The following is a 17,205-nucleotide window of genomic DNA, read 5'->3' on the forward strand; positions in this document are numbered from 1 at the left end:
AGATCCGCCACTGATGTAAACATCAGTTCTTGAACTTTCAGCTCACCATGCGTCTGAAACCCACATGTTCAGGGGCCTTTTAAGGAATATTTGAGACGAGAGTCATACACAGAAACTCACAACTGAGCCCCGTTCGGTTCAACGACATTTTAAATATTTTTGTAAAAATTGACGTTGAAAAACGCACTTAGTGCGTTTCACCAAATAATGCGTGCGACGTTGTTTTCTGACGTCATAATGAGTACTCATTTTATTTTTATTATAAAAAAAATCTTCAAAAATCGCGTTTCTACGGATTATTTATTTTCATTTTGTATAATTATTGTCGAAATATAAACGACCGCGATCTTTTTTTTTATTTTATTTTGTCCTACTTTATTTTCAATAACTGGTACATTAAAGATATAATAAATTGCGCGATGTTGTACGTGACCCACCACCTAACATAAGAGGGGGTAGCAAGAGGGATTTTTCCAGCATGACGAAATTCACCGAAGATGCCTGTCGTGTATATGGACTAACAGCCTTAAACATTTTGGCAATAGCCATGGGTCAGTGTTAGGCAAGTTTTACGAAAGAACTAAGACGAAAATAAATGTTCCAACCTCTAATCCTATAATCCAATTAACCAGCCTATAATCCAATTAACCCGCTTTAATCTAATTAACTAGCCTATAATCCAATTAACTAGCCTGTAATCCAATTAACCAGCCTATAATCCAATTAACCCGCTTTAATCTAATTAACTAGCCTATAATCCAATTAACCAGTCTATAATCCAATTAACCATCCTATCATCCAATTAACTAGCCTATAATCCAATTAACCAGCCTATAATCCAATTAACCCGCTTTAATCTAATTAACCAGCCTATAATCCATTTAACCAGCCTATAATCCAATTAGTCAGAAATACTTTAAAGCTCAATCAAGCGCTCCACAAATCTTTGCTTAGATTGTTATTCGACCGAAGTTTCTTTTCCTGCTTGGTTTATTTACCCTCTGTTGCGCCCAATATCCTTCAGTAAATGTAAGAACAACAACTCATGCTACACAAGAATTATGGAACTGATTGATTGCCTTTCTTTTGTCTGAATCTTCAAGAAATAAATATATACATTAATGTAGATCGGCCCACCACATGCCTTGGCATTGGAAAACATTTTCACAATTGCATATCAGGTGTAGATGCACACTTTTCTAATTAATATTAATGATCTGTAAAGTCTGGCAAGTTTGTTTGATTTAAAAGCGAACTATGTGCAGGGATATAATTATCCTTCTCTTTAAAGAGGTACCTGGATAAGAGCATTCTTCAGTTATTGAAAGAAATCGGATTTTCAGCTCAAGGTCACCCTTGATCTCAGCCCAACTGGCGTCAAATTAGTTAGAACTCTGGTCATGTATGAGGGACCTCTACCTAGTTCGAGGTCTCTAGGCCTAAACGTTTTTCTATTAATGATAGAGAACTGTGTATTATCAGCTTACGGTTACAACGACTTTGACCTTTGACCCACTGGTGTCGCAGAGTTTCTTTGAGTTTCCGTTTCGAATATAACATTGAATAAATTTTACCATTAGACTGAATACTATTTTCTTTCTCTGCCACATCGAACAGTTTAGATGAATAACGAACACAAAACGATATTTCCACAACATTTAATTATTGGTAATTTTGCACAATATAAATTATATCTCAATAAAATCCAGTTTAACACGTTCACAATTTAATAATTAACACATAAAATGTCTGAAAGATGGAACTGTTAATAAATCCTAAAGCAGTCTAAATAACTTCAGATGGAACACTAATTGAACACACGAACAACAGCTTTATATAGTATGAATTGCCGCCAAAAACGACACGCAAAAAGCATGCACCTCATGTTTAGGAGCAATGCACATATAAAGAATTGGATTAGGAGCAAACCTAAAGAACAGAACATCTAGGAGCAATGTAAATAATACAAATGATTTCATGTACAAAGTAAACTCCTAAGGAGCAACGTATAATAGGATCAAAATAATTCATACTCGTGAAATTCACTACAACTGGCATCAAAGGTTAACTCAAACCGAATGTAGGATGGTGCTAAAGCCCGAAAGTGATACCGGGATATATCAGATGACAAATATCGGTATCAGATGACCCGCTATTTGTTGCCTATTGAGGGAATGGTTATCAGATAAAGAACTCTGTATTACAGTTTTTGTATTACAATAAGATTATCTAAGTGTCATCAATATATTGCCATGGGCCATATAATCACAATTTCAAAAATGGAGGGTAGAAATGGCTACGTTAATTTTTCGGCTTTTTAAATATCAAAACACATTTTCATTGTATAAATTAATACATAGAGTGTTATAAAACAAATCAAATCTATTCCCCAATTATCACATAAAAACACACAAACAAACAATAATTAGTAAAATTAAACGCTACTATACTCAAAATTTACAGTATGTTAAAAGTGTGTAATTTTACCTATTGATACATGCTTATTATGTTGTTTAACATATTCAAAGTCATAGTAGATTATTATTATACTGATACCGGGCCAATCGATACCGGGATTCCTTAAGAGAATATGATATTACCCGGTACCGACTGTGACGAAAACCCAGTATCAACATAATCCGGTACCATAAACTGTGATACCGACTTTTCCCAGTATCGATACAAGGTATCGGGTTTTAGCAACACTACCGGAAGTATCTTAACTGAAATTCCTGCGATTTGATTGGATGACGGGTTATCGTGTGAGCCTATGTAATTGTAGGGTTACTTCTTTCTGAGCACCCTCTATAATTCAATGTGAAATGATTACTTTTAGACAACATTTAAAGGCATTTCGAGCGAATGCAGACTATGATAAACATATATATTCTTAAATTACAGGCTTTAAATTACCTTTTAAGCCAATAAAAGGGGGGGGGGGGTCAAGTTATTCTTAAGAAAAATCTCTCCACTTGAAAAACAAACTCTAAAAAATGCACAGTCCGCCATGACAGTTCTTCCAAAATGACCTTTCAACTATAGGGCAGCAGTTTATGCTTAAATCTCTATTCTAAATGATAAATCAAGCAATAATAGATACTCAAGGTATAAAAGTTTCAGGGATAATGATATTTTTGATTTACAGTGTATTAAGCATGTGAAAACATGTCGATCAGTCATAAAAACATTTTTTTTTATTTAGAATTTTCCACACAACGGAAGTACATATGACGCAATAGTGACGCCATACCTTAATGAAACTTACGGTTCGTAAACCAAGCTGTAAAAAACCGTAGCATACGATGTTGGGGGCGAGTTATTATATTACCATTAAAGGTTTGTTATAACTCTATAAGTTTTTTTGTATCTTGATGTTTCCCTTTTCTTTAATCAGTTTATTCAATGGTTTGTTTGTAAAGGTTGTATATTTATCAAACAAATTTTATAGCTTTACTTTACAATAATAATTTGGCTGGTCCATTTTGATCACGTGAACCTTCATAGTACAACATTGTTTCCACGCGACCTCATATATCAAGCCAACCAAACATGTTTAAATGTTTAAATGCATGCGTATCGAGTATTTCATTCTTGAGGGTCTGCGTACTGCGTATCAACCTTGCATAACTTGTGACTTTCTTTAATAGTACTTGTTCCCAGTGTGGTGTACACGAAAGCCTATATACTTCATCCTTTGCTGACATAGATAGCACCAGAGAAACTCTCGTTCTGAAATAATTACCTATTCAGAGAAACTCTCGTTCTGAAATAATTACCTATTCAGAGAAACTCTCGTTCTGAAATAATTACCTATTCAGAGAAACTCTCGTTCTGAAATAATTACCTATTCAGAGAAACTCTCGTTCTGAAATAATTACCTATTCAGAGAAACTCTCGTTCTGAAATAATTACCTATTCAGAGAAACTCTCGTTCTGAAATAATTACCTATTTTGATTAATTTGCTCGTTCCAGGCGCTTACCTCAAAGAAGTTTTGTTCTACATCAGAGGGGAATATCTTTGTAAACTATTTTTATCTGCAGAAGCTGGCATTTTGTCAGTCTTGGTGCGCATGAGGTAAGTATTTCAGTTTAACATGTAAACAGATGGCTGCAAACCAAACACAGAGCGTTGAGCCTTTCATACCATCAAAACAGACCCTTGGCCCGTCATTGGATACCAAATAGGTTCTAGACGAGTTCACCAGAATAATTCCGGCGATTCTATTGGCGGAAACATGAGCGTAAACACATAACACATTACAGATATACTATGGGTTTTGTGCCTCATCTTTATTGAACGAAACTGGATATAGATCACAGTCTGAGGTCCATGTTATATGTGTTATAACAGACGAACAAAAATCATTTATCACGATAAAACATTTGTTAACATACTAATAAAGGACATACTTTTTACCTAGAACAATAATGTCAGTTTTCTGAATAGTCTGTTTCAGCCCAAACTTCATATTTGGATAAATCAAAATATTTTAGAAAAGAGAACACTTCATTATCTGAAAGCTGGAGTCTCACAAATTGACCGTTTTGACTTTTTTTGTAATAACATAAAGTAAGATCGCAGTTTGTCATATTTACATTCGAAAATTGATGTTATATGCTGATACACTTATTTTCTTAAAGCGTTAGTAACGCTTTTAGCCATACTACATCAATTTTGGACCGTAAATGAAAAACTGATATTTGATATTTTGTCAGCAATTTATATCAATGGTGCCCAGACATTAACGAAAAAAATCCAAGACAAAAAGTAAAAAAAAAAGTTGTCAAAACAGTCAATCTGTGAGAGTGCAGCTTAAAGGAATACATTATATATATATTTACTGTTATGCTAAATGTAATCAAACTTTTGATATCAGCAGTTAAAACAATTACGCAATAGGAATGCTAAATTCCCCCGAAGCTCAGGTTAAGGGACATTACCATCACATTGCCGTAATAGTTTTAGTGTATGGTACCTTTCATTATGATCATTACAAAACAGCGGGATTAAATGGGGAATACGATCATGATGAATATTACAGCCTCAAAATCAGTAGGATAATGGCAAATACTACTTCCCCTCAGAAATAGTTTCCGAAATGAGAACAATACAGACAATGATATCAATTAATACATTAACATATATATCGTACAGGACAAAATTGGTAGGTTAGCTTAACAACTGTCCGCGAAAACCGTTTGCCGATTGAATTGCAGTGTTACAGCTGTGCATAAAAGGTTCTGTTAGCAAGGGTTGCTGTGGCCATGGTCTTTTAACCTTTTTGACACACTCCATTAATTAATGTCATATTACGGACAAGGGTAATCTAACACTGAAGTTTTGTAAATGCATATAAAAACGTTCTAGAGTATTTATGCAGAAATTGTTATAAATGTGGTTTTGACCTTTGACCTAAAACTCCGACCCCCACCTCCTAAAATGGCTCATCTTCCTGTATAAATTTCCTATACATTCTATAATAAATATACCAATTTGCATGCAAGATAATACTGATTTATATTGCTTCACTACACCCAAAAATACTGCATATTCAGTAAAATTACAATTTATATCCGGATGAACGATGACAAACTGCAAGCAATAAGAAGTAGATCAAATAGATCCAGCATGTTCCGCCTGTTTTTTTTTCAAAATCACAACCATTCAGCTTTAATACCTGTTAATTTGGAAGGTAGCCAACGGTCTGAGATGATAAAACCATACTTTGATTCAACCAAATAATGTTTGCTATGACCTTGAACTTTATCCTAATGGTTAAATCCTCCAAAGTAGATGTAAGCAAACTGTCATAGGCAACCTTTTGCTGTTTAAGTTTCATGGTCCGACACATAACTCTTCTAAAATAATTTTGAACACTAATTATTCATAACAGATTTGACCCTGACATTGACCTGCTGACCTCAAACACAAAAAGGGGTCATTTACTGATCAAAGGCAACATAAAGTTGAAGTTTTATGCTTCTAGGTCAAACTGTTCTTGAGTTTTGTGCAGACGAGATTTTGCCACCCGTCCGATATTCAATCCGAATAACTGACCGACCAACAGGCCGACCGACTTTTGCAAACTAAATTCCAAAACTGTCTCGATAGAGTTGGGAATACAATGTGGCTTATGAGGCATTTGGTTCATTACGCTTTATGATCGTTTAATTAGATAATGTTTAATGTTTGGAATAGCGACGGCTCGTTGTGTAAGGATACGAGTGACGATTGCTAGGCACTGTAATTATGGTTAACCGATCAGCTGCGTGTATTCAAACATCATAACGATAAACTTTAATAAAAGCTTGTGAATTTATTCCAACATATATAAAACAAATGTTTCCAAAACTGAGCAAATAAAATATTATTGCAAAGACATTACTTTGTATAATCAATTTTAAACATTAACTGTAAGTTACCCTGACGAACAGTAAGCAAATATGTACAACCTACGTGCGGAAATTTAAAAACAAAAACAAATAGTATGCAGACAAGTAAAGTTCCTAAAACATGTAAAAGCCAACAAGCAAACGCACTTAAAACTAGAAAAAAAGCTTTCAGGGCTTGCACAAATTCTTGATGTCAAACAGCACAGCTTGCTGGCCATGTTGATGCCCAAACCGATAGTATTATTTAAATTATATTGTTTTTTGATATCTGGCTATACTACCCGAATTGACATGCAAAAAATTGAATTCCTTCATAAACAAACACTACTGCAGTATATTCTTTAAGCGCTAATTCGCAATTACAGAAAAACACTAACATAAAACTTATTAAACACATAAAGTAATATGCGATTGAATATGTTCTTAAAACATAAAAATAAAACCTCTTAGACTAAAGACGTTAGTGCACATGACCCAGAATGCACACTCAGACTTAAGACGTAAGTGCATATGGACCCAAAATGCTCACTCAGGGAATATGGACCCAAAATGCACACTAAGACTCAAGACGTTAGTGCATATGGATCCAGAATGCTCTCTCGGACACAAGACATTAGTGCATATGGACCCAGAATGCATTCTCAGACTCAAGACGTTAGTGCATATGGACCCAGAATGCTCTCTCAGACTCAAGACGTTAGTGCATATGGATCCAGAATGCTCTCTCGGACACAAGACATTAGTGCATATGGACCCAGAATACATACTCATACTAAGACGTAAGTGCATATGGATCGAGAATGAGCTCAGACTTAAGACGTTACTGCATATGGGCACAGAGTGCAGACTAAGACTAAAGATATAAGTGCATATGGGCCAAGAATGCAAATTAAGAATCGGCACATAATGCACACTCTGACTCAAGAAAACCCATCCCGAGACCACTGGTACATAAGATTGTATTATTTTTCCAAAAATGAGATCATTTACATTAATTCGGATTAATCAATTCCATCTAATTTTGAGATAACCCTTCGCTTTTACAAAACACAGAAACATACAATAATATTGCACTTTTTATACGAGATTGTCAAAGAATCATGTACTACCAGAGACAGCTCTAGAGAGGACGCGATCTCCGTACTTTATATACTGACCTTAAGGTGTGTGACATTGACAATTTCAAAGTGACTCCCAACTGTATTCACTGATGGAAGGAAATGACTATTTAGTATAACTACACATACTCTTCGCTAAAGGTCGGAACAATTATCCCTGTGTCCATTTACATGTGTCCCATTTTTTATTTAACTACGGTCATTATCTCCTGCAGCTACAGAAAATATTGCTAAGTAAATTCTTAAAATCTCGTCGAAAGTCACGTACACATGTGAAATACACGAGCGGATTTGCCATGTTATTGACAGCAAACGATCTCAAAAATATGTTATACGCCACAACCTGTGATGACGTCATATCCTGTGCAAAATCAGTCCGAAATGTTGAGTAAATGATAATAGCAAGGTGAGGAATGAAAGAGAGCACGAAAACGGCCGTCAACCAACAAAACATGCTGGTCATCTCATGGGCGGCTCTATTTACGCGGCTACTGGCGGTGGATGCCTCCTTCCCCACGGGCGTATGGAGGCTATATGTACTTCCGGTCCTATCTGACGTAGAAGTCAGCTTTAGCATACTTCCGGCCTTTAATTTCGGCGAACTGTCGGTTTGTTCATATATGCACACCGACTGGCTTGATTTGGTTGACTGGTTTAACTTAGACCTTGCTGTGTAACGTCCCGTGAATTTCAGATGCCACTGTAACTGTCGTCCAATCCGAATGTACAGCACAAGCAATATAGCAAATGATATACTCACGACTATGGATTGAAATGGGAAGTATATTTTGGGCCATATTGAATCAGCTTGTATAAAGTGGTCTTCAACAAAGCATTCAGTCCCTGTGATATTGTGAACTCCAGTTTTGACTGTCCTTATTCCGTAAATAAATATAGCCGGGACGGCCACTACAACTCCCATTATACAAGACACAATACACATGACATGCATTCGCCTTGTTTTCATTTCAACCACCTCAAAATTGCAGATAGCCCGGTGCCTTTCCATGGCAATACTAACAAATATAAACACTGACGTCGCCACTAGAAAAACGTGGACAAAACGTAACGTTTTGCATACGTTCTCGGACGGAAACTGGTACGGATGAATCATGCTAAACACCAGCAGAGGGGTTCCGACGCTGCACGCTATCACGTCTACTACAGCAAGCCACAGAATAAACACACGTGAAAATGAGCTTGGGTGGGGTATGTAGACGCTTAACACGATCAAGTTTCCGATGATGCCCATCACTGCAAGCGTAGCACAGATGACAATGGCCGGAAGGTGTAGCGTGACCAAAGCGTCGTTGAGTTCCGTCAACGTGGCGTTGTCGTCGAATTCGTCCCGCCATGATTTTGGTAAAGTTGTGTACATCTTTAATTTTCTTCCCTGGTTATTTTGTTTCTCATCGCACTAACGTCGCTGAATAAGAAAAGAAAAGTGTTTAGATAAAGTAGTTAGGTTAAACAACAATTCGTCGGGATATTCACAGTTTTACGTTATTAAAGTACTAGAATACGTTTATTTGTAAGTTAAAAGTTTTAACATGCACATGTTTTCCTTTTTCAATTATATTAAAAATGATTTACCATTCCAGTTCAAAGTAAAATAGTCAGTTGAAGTGAGTGTGTGAGTGCGAGTGAGTGCGTGAGTGAGTGAGTGAGCGAGCGAGCGAGCGCGCGCGCGCGCGCGCGCGCGTGCGTGCGTGCGTGAGTGCGTGAGTGAGTGAGTGAGTGAGTGAGTGATATGAGCTATAACAACACTGTGATAAGAGCTAAACCAACACTGTCATAGGAGCTATAACAACACTGTGATAGGAGCTATAACAATACTACGAAAGGAGCTATAACAACACTGTGATAGGAGCTATAACAACACTGTGATAGGAGCTATAACAACACTGTGATAGGAGCTATAACAACACTGTGAAAGGAGCTATAACAACACTGTGAAAGGAGCTATAACAACACTGTGAAAGGAGTTATAACAACATTGTGATAGGAGCTATAACAACACTGTGAAAGGAGCTATAACAACACTGTGATAGGAGCTATAACAACACTATGAAAGGAGCTATAACAACACTGTGATAGGAGCTATAACAACACTGTGAAAGGAGCTATAACAACACTGTGATAGGAGCTATAACAATACTGTGAAAGGAGCTATAACAACACTGTGATAGGAGCTATAACAACACTGTGAAAGGAGCTATAACAACACTGTGATAGGAGCTATAACAACACTGTGAAAGGAGCTATAACAACACTGTGAAAGGAGCTATAACAACACTGTGATAGGAGCTATAACAATACTGTGAAAGGAGCTATAACAACACTGTGAAAGGAGCTATAACAACACTGTGATAGGAGCTATAACAACACTATGAAAGGAGCTATAACATCACTGTGAAGGGAGCTATAACAACACTGTGATAGGAGCTATAACAATACTATGAAAGGAGCTATAACATCACTGTGAAAGGAGCTATAACAACACTATGAAAGGAGCTATAACAATACTATGAAAGGAGCTATAACAACACTGTGAAAGGAGCTATAACAACACTGTGATAGGAGCTATAACAATACTATGAAAGGAGCTATAACATCACTGTGAAAGGAGCTATAACATCACTGTGAAAGGAGCTATAACATCACTGTGAAAGGAGCTATAACAATACTATGAAAGGAGCTATAACAATACTATGAAAGGAGCTATAACAATACTGTGAAAGGAGCTATAACATCACTGTGAAAGGAGCTATAACAACACTGTGATAGGAGCTATAACAATACTATGAAAGGAGCTATAACATCACTGTGAAAGGAGCTATAACAACACTGTGATAGGAGCTATAACAACACTGTGAAAGGAGCTATAACATCACTGTGAAAGGAATTATAACATCAGTATGATAGGAGCTGCCACAATATTATGATGGGGGCTATTGCATTAGGGTGATAGAAATTATAACAATGCTGTTAAATGATTGATAACAGCACTGTGATAAAAAAAATCGAAATCGTTAACGTGTAGAAAAATATTCCGTTTCCCCCCCTGATAGTATTGCCATATAGCAAAGGAGACATATCGAGATAAAAACAATAGTTCAGATGTTCGGAATTGTTCAACAAATAAGTTCCTATCGCATGAATATTCCTGCGTAGATTTACATTTATTTTAAACAAAATATTTGCATTGTTCTATCTGGATTTTGAAGTCATTTATCTACGGATCAATAAACCTGTATCTTTGTTTAACAAAGCTAAATATATAAACATGAATATAGGGCATGTCACTAACTTTTTTATCAGATGCAGGGTCACCTTGTTTCATGCAGCTGTTTACTAATGGCGGAAATGGCTCTGAAGCACCACTTACGAATCGTCACATCACGAAAAATTAATGACATACATGAAATTCACATCGCGACAATGTGTGGCAGAATTTTCAGTCTCAAGTTGACAGTCATCTTAAACCTCCGATATGCACGGCGTTTTTATCGAAGACTGGCGTCTCTGTATTTATTTTTAATAACCAAATACTACAGACAACGCCGACCTGGAGTACATTCAATGACGTAACAACAGACCAATACAGCTGACCTCTGACAAATAACTGAGCCATGAAATCACCTTATTAATAACATGATATTTAATTCGAATATCTGAACGTAGGTATATCATAAGAATACTGACACACTCATGCAGAATGATATAAGCTCAATCACAAGATAAGAACAGAAGTAAAACGAAATGTATCGCTGTAATACTCACCTCGTTCGAAACTCCAAAGTCAATAGAATCAATCGTCATTATTTCTGCTACATGTTCAAATCTTCTCCCCAAATCACAACATAATTATACCCACTCCTCAAACGCTGTCCTAAAACTCTTTTATTTAACGTGTTACTCCAGCCAGTTTTTTACAACATGTTCAAATCTTCTACATACCATACAGCGTTTAACCGCTCTTCACATGCTGTTTTAAACTGCACTCCTCTGATTTATTGATAAAACAACCCATAGTACTGTGTGTAGTTAATGAGTAATTTGTTCAATGGTGCGGAAACAAAGGCTGTTTCCCAGATAATCGTTATACTCTAAGCTGATCGATAGAATATAAGGCCATTCCAAATTGATGTAGTTGTGTCAAGGCGCGCCCTGTTGGTACTTACAGTGTAATAATACTCAACCGGTAATCGTTCATTAAGTTCTTATTTTGTATTAATCATTCAGGTACACAGTTTATTCAGTGTGTCGTCTGCAGCATTTCATTAGAATGGAACGAGACCTCATTGCCTTCTAATTCTAAAGGCATGACGGCTGTTGTTAATAACACAGTGAAAACTTCAGAGACAAGTGTTATGCTGTACGTCATGCCATATTTTGGTTAAAATTGTTTTGTTAATTGAAACCATTTTCATAATTTCAGCGTTGGGTTATTTACAAATTATTTGTTAGATGTTTTTACACCTGTTATTTAAAATATGCAACTGTGTTTGTAACAGGTTGGCAAACGCCAACGATTTAGGATGTTGCTAATTGCCAAACAAAGGAGGTGTCAGTCGAAGCCATATTGACCTTAGCTTACTGTTTTATTGTTTCTTTGTATCTAACTTAGCACCTTGACATATGTTTTGATTGAGAACTATTTGAAATCAGAAGTAATTAGTTTGAGCTGAGCTGACAATCTTTTTGAAGTATTTCCTGTTTTTCTATTGGTTTAATTTATGTAATGCATGACCGAACCGCACAATATAAGGTAACAGATTTTTAAATGTTGGGAGGAGAGGAGAGAAAAAAGGTAGTTCTTAATAGATAAAACGGACTCTTGAAATTTGTCTGAGCTCAGAGATGGTTTTACCACAGTCCAGCAAACTATAGCGTTGTCGCTGTTATACAATATATTTGGTGTTAATATTTGGACTACACATACTGTGTTATTGCCTCAAGTATGTGTTAAGGAAAGAACAACAGAATAAAATCGTGAAAAGAACTTGCTTCGTGAAAAGGATTTGGTTTGGACTTCAATAGCTAATTCCCCATAGGTGTCAAATAACGGGTTTATAGTTAAAAACGCACGGCACAACACAAGCCCAGATGTAAAAGCAAATAACGGATAAATAATCGATTACTTTAATGCGAAATTATACTGTGTTGATACCAGTAGTGGATGCATGAGGGGGCGCGTTCGGCGCGTGCCTCCCCTAAAAATGCCAAAGTACTTTTTATTTCAATATAGAGAGGAAAAGCAATTTAATACGGCCCGAAATTCACAATTTCGGACTAAACAATGTTCACATTTTATTGGGGGAGTACCCCCCGCCCCATGCCAAAACTTTAAGCTAAATAGTTTCCACTCTGGGAGAGGGGCGCAAGTGCCTTAGTTACAGCTATATATTTATTTATTTTGTGGTACTGCTTTCTGTTTTTCATTAAAAAGCTTGTGTTTTTAGTATTATATGAGATATTTTAAATAGGCTATTTCATATTCCATCTCCTATAAGTTTATCAATTAAATCTTTAAGGAAAAACCCCATTGTGTCGTGCCTTTTTGTATTACACCAATATTTTTTAGTACCATCATTGCTATTTCATGTATCGTTCCTAAGTTATACGCGGTGCAAATGGGAATTTGAAAACTTCCATCAAGGTTAATTTATGTTTCTGTTTTGAAAATTCTCAGTCCAAACTATCCAAGCGTGTTTCCCCGGCATACATACGAAATACGGCTATTTTTTAAAGTGTAATCTTATGACTAAGAAGCCAGAATTATTCCAGATTATGTCTTTTGATATTTTGTTTTTGTTTTCTGTCCCATTTATGAACAGCGTTGCGCTTTCATTCACGCTGAGCGCTATACTGTAAACAGCGTTGAGCTTACCATCACCATTTATGCTATACTGAATAACTTGTAACTTGTTAACAGCGTTGCACTTTTATTCACCCTTAGTACCATACTGAACCAATTATAAACAGGGCTGCGCTTTCCATCACCCTAAGTGCAATACTGATACAGATGTTAACAGCTTTGCGATATCAATTACCCTAAATGCCATATTGAACCAGTTGTAAACAGCGTTGCTCATTCCATCACACTTAATGCCATACTGAACCAGTTGTAAACAGCGTTGTTTTTCTAACACCCTAAATGCCATAGGGAACCAGTTGTAAACAGCGTTGCGCTTTACATCACCCTTTATGCTGTACTGAACTATTTGTAAACTGCGTTGCGCTTTCCATCACCCGTAATGTTATACTGAACGAGTTGTAAACAATGCTGCGCTTTCCATCACCCTGTGTGCTGTACTGAACCAGTTGTAAACAGTGTTGATCTTTCCATCACGCTTAATGCTATACTGAACCAGTTGTAAACAGTGTTGATCTTTCCATCACGCTTAATGCTATACTGAACCAGTTGTAAACAGCGTTGCACTTTTCATCACTCTCATTGCTATACTGAATCAGTTGTATTCAGCGTTGCGCTTTCCATCTCACTAAGTGCTTTACTGAATCAGTTGTATTCAGCGTTGCGCTTTCCATCTCACTAAGTGCTTTACTGAATCAGTTGTATTCAGCGTTGCGCATTCCATCTCACTAAGTGCTTTACTGAACCAGTTGTATTCAGCGTTGCGCATTCCATCTCATTAAGTGCTTTACTGAATCAGTTGTATTCAGCGTTGCGCATTCCATCTCACTAAGTGCTTTACTGAATCAGTTGTATTCAGCGTTGCGCTTTTCATCTCACTAAGTGCTTACTGAATCAGTTGTATTCAGCGTTGCGCATTCCATCTCACTAAGTGCTTTACTGAATCAGTTGTATTCAGCGTTGCGCATTCCATCTCACTAAGTGCTTTACTGAATCAGTTGTATTCAGCGTTGCGCTTTCCATCTCACTAAGTGCTTTACTGAACCAGTTGTATTCAGCGTTGCGCATTCCATCTCATTAAGTGCTTTACTGAATCAGTTGTATTCAGCGTTGCGCATTCCATCTCACAAAGTGCTTTACTGAATCAGTTGTATTCAGCGTTGCGCATTCCATCTCACTAAGTGCTTTACTGAATCAGTTGTATTCAGCGTTGCGCATTCCATCTCACTAAGTGCTTTACTGGATCAGTTGTATTCAGCGTTGCGCATTCCATCTCACTAAGTGCTTTACTGAATCAGTTGTATTCAGCGTTGCGCATTCCATCTCACTAAGTGCTTACTGAATCAGTTGTATTCAGCGTTGCGCTTTCCATCTCACTAAGTGCTTTACTGAATCAGTTGTATTCAGCGTTGCGCTTTCCATCTCACTCAGTGCTTTACTGAATCAGTTGAAAAAAGCGTTGCGCTTTCCATCGCCCATAATGCTTTATGGAACCAGTTGTTAACAGAGTTGCGCTTTCATTCATCCTTAGTGCTGTACTGAACCAGTTGTAATCTGCGTTGTGCATACCATCTCACAAAGTGCTTTACTGATCCAGTTGTTAGCAGCGTTGCGCGTTCCATCACCCTTAATGTTATACTGAACGAGTTGTAAACAGCGTTGCGCTTTTCATCAACATATGTGCTATACTGAACCAGTTGTAAACAGCGTTGCGCTTTCCTTCGCCTTAAGTGTTATGCTGAACAATGTGTATAATATCTTTCGCTTTCAATCACCCGCAGTGCTATGCTAAACCGTTTGTAAACAGCGTTGCATTTTTCTTCACCCTTGATCCTATACTAAATCAGTTGTTTACAGCTTTGCCTTTTGCATTACCCTTAATGCTTTACTGCACAAGTTGTAAACAGTATTGCGTTTTCCATTACCATTCGTGCTATACTAGAATTCCCTTAATGCTAAACTGAGCCAATTGTAAACAACGTTGCGCTTTCTATCACCCTTAATGCTATACTGAACCAGTTGTATACAGCCTTGCGCTTTCCTTCGCCCTAAGTGTTATGCTGAACAATGTGTATACTATCTTGCGCTTTCAATCATCCGCAGTGCTATGCTAAACCGTTTGTAAACAGCGTTGCATTTTTCCTCACCCTTGATTCTATACTAAATCAGTTGTTTACAGCTTTGCCTTTGGCATTACCCTTAATGTTTTACTGCACAAGTTGTAAACAGTATTGCGTTTTCCATTACCATTTGTGCTATACTGAAACAACTGTTTTACTAAAACAGTTGTGAACAGCGTTGCGCTCTCACCCTTAATGCTATATTGAACCAGTTGTGAACAGCGTTGCGCTCTCACCCTTAATGCTATATTGAACCAGTTGTGAACAGCGTTGCGCTCTCACCCTTAATGCTATATTGAACCAGTTGTGAACAGCCTTAGGCATTCCATCACGCTTAATGCTATACTGTACCAGTTGTAAACAACATAACGCTTTCCATCACCCTTAATGCTTTATGGAACCAGTTGTTAGCATTGCTTTGCTTATATTCAGCCTTATAGTGCTGTACTGAACCAGTTGTAATCAGCGTTGCGCTTTCCATTACCCTTTATGCTTTACTTAACTAGTTGTGAACAGCTTTGCGCTTTCCATCTCACTTAGTGCATTACTGAACCAGTTTTTAACAGCGTTGTAATTTCATTCACCCTTAATGCTTTACTCAACCACTTGTAAACAGTGCTGTGCTTTTATTCAGCCTTAGTGCTATAAGAATCAGTTTTAAACAGCGTTGCGCTTTCCGTCACCCTAAGTGCTTTACTGAATCAGTTACAAACAGCGTTGCACTTTCTGTTACCCTTTATCCTTTTTTCCTTATTCCTTTGACAATGTTTTAAGAATCATGCAGATATTTTTATTTTTGAATACACTTTATAAGTTTTTAAAATTTAACTTTATTACTTAATTTAAATCGTGACTGTTGTTTAACAGAGGACATACATGTATTTTGAACGATGACTTTTCCCGAAATTATGTAAATGGCAAGTACAAAACCTTATTTCTTAAATTGACAGTCCCTGGAAACGCTATGAAATGTGTGTGGAGATGATCAAGTCTGAAAAATAAGGCATTTATCTTTAAATGTGGATAAGATGTACTTTTGGTCATTTTTTTGCATAACTCGACGGGCTTCTTTTGAGAAATATTTGTCTCAACATTGCGGTGTTCATTGTTTCTAAATAGAAATACGTTTGTGAGAAATAGCACAACCCTGAGGGGCTCATTGTTTCTATATAAAAGTTCATTTGTCAGTTTGGCTCCACTCTGAGTGGGTCAGTTTGGCTTAACTCTGAGATGGTCAGTTTGGCTCCACTCTGAGTGGGTCAGTTTGGCTTAACTCTGAGATGGTCAGTTTGGCTCATCTCTGAATGGATCATCATCATCATCATCATCATCATTTGAAATGAATCCTTTAACGATTACTAAAGTGGACACCAATCTGTCTTCTCTAGAGGAGTTCTTCATTTACGTGAAGTCTGAACTGTTACAAGAAATACCGCCCATGAAGCTGTCCTTTGTTGGAGGGTTGCACTTCTCCACAAGTCTAAAAGAACTCAGAAAACAGCACCTTACCATGGTCGTTCCAAGGCGGTACCTAGCAATCCTTGATAAACATACCTAGTTTTTTTATATATATATATATATATATAGTATATATGCACTGTGCTGTTTGTGGAGTTTGGTACTGTTGTTCCATGTTTCTTGTTTGTGATTTTGTTTTTTGTGCGTTTATCCAGTGCGTTTACCCAGTGTCATTAA

At 36.9% G+C, this 17,205-nt stretch overlaps 1 protein-coding gene across 1 annotated transcript; it reads right to left on the bottom strand.

Moving 5' to 3' along the window:
* Positions 1-6,305: 6,305 nt before the first annotated feature.
* LOC128205283 (vasopressin V1b receptor-like) lies at positions 6,306-11,602 on the bottom strand. The gene is made up of 2 exons (XM_052906812.1): positions 11,296-11,602; positions 6,306-8,938 (listed from the first exon to the last, which is right to left on the bottom strand). Exon 2 carries the CDS (start codon positions 8,888-8,890, stop codon positions 7,715-7,717), a length of 1,176 nt encoding a protein of 391 aa, XP_052762772.1. The 5' UTR covers positions 8,891-8,938; positions 11,296-11,602; the 3' UTR covers positions 6,306-7,714.
* Between the last annotated feature and the right edge of the window lie 5,603 nt (positions 11,603-17,205).

Source organism: Mya arenaria, chromosome 10 (genome assembly GCF_026914265.1).
Source record: "Mya arenaria isolate MELC-2E11 chromosome 10, ASM2691426v1".
Lineage (NCBI taxonomy): Eukaryota > Metazoa > Mollusca > Bivalvia > Myida > Myidae > Mya > Mya arenaria.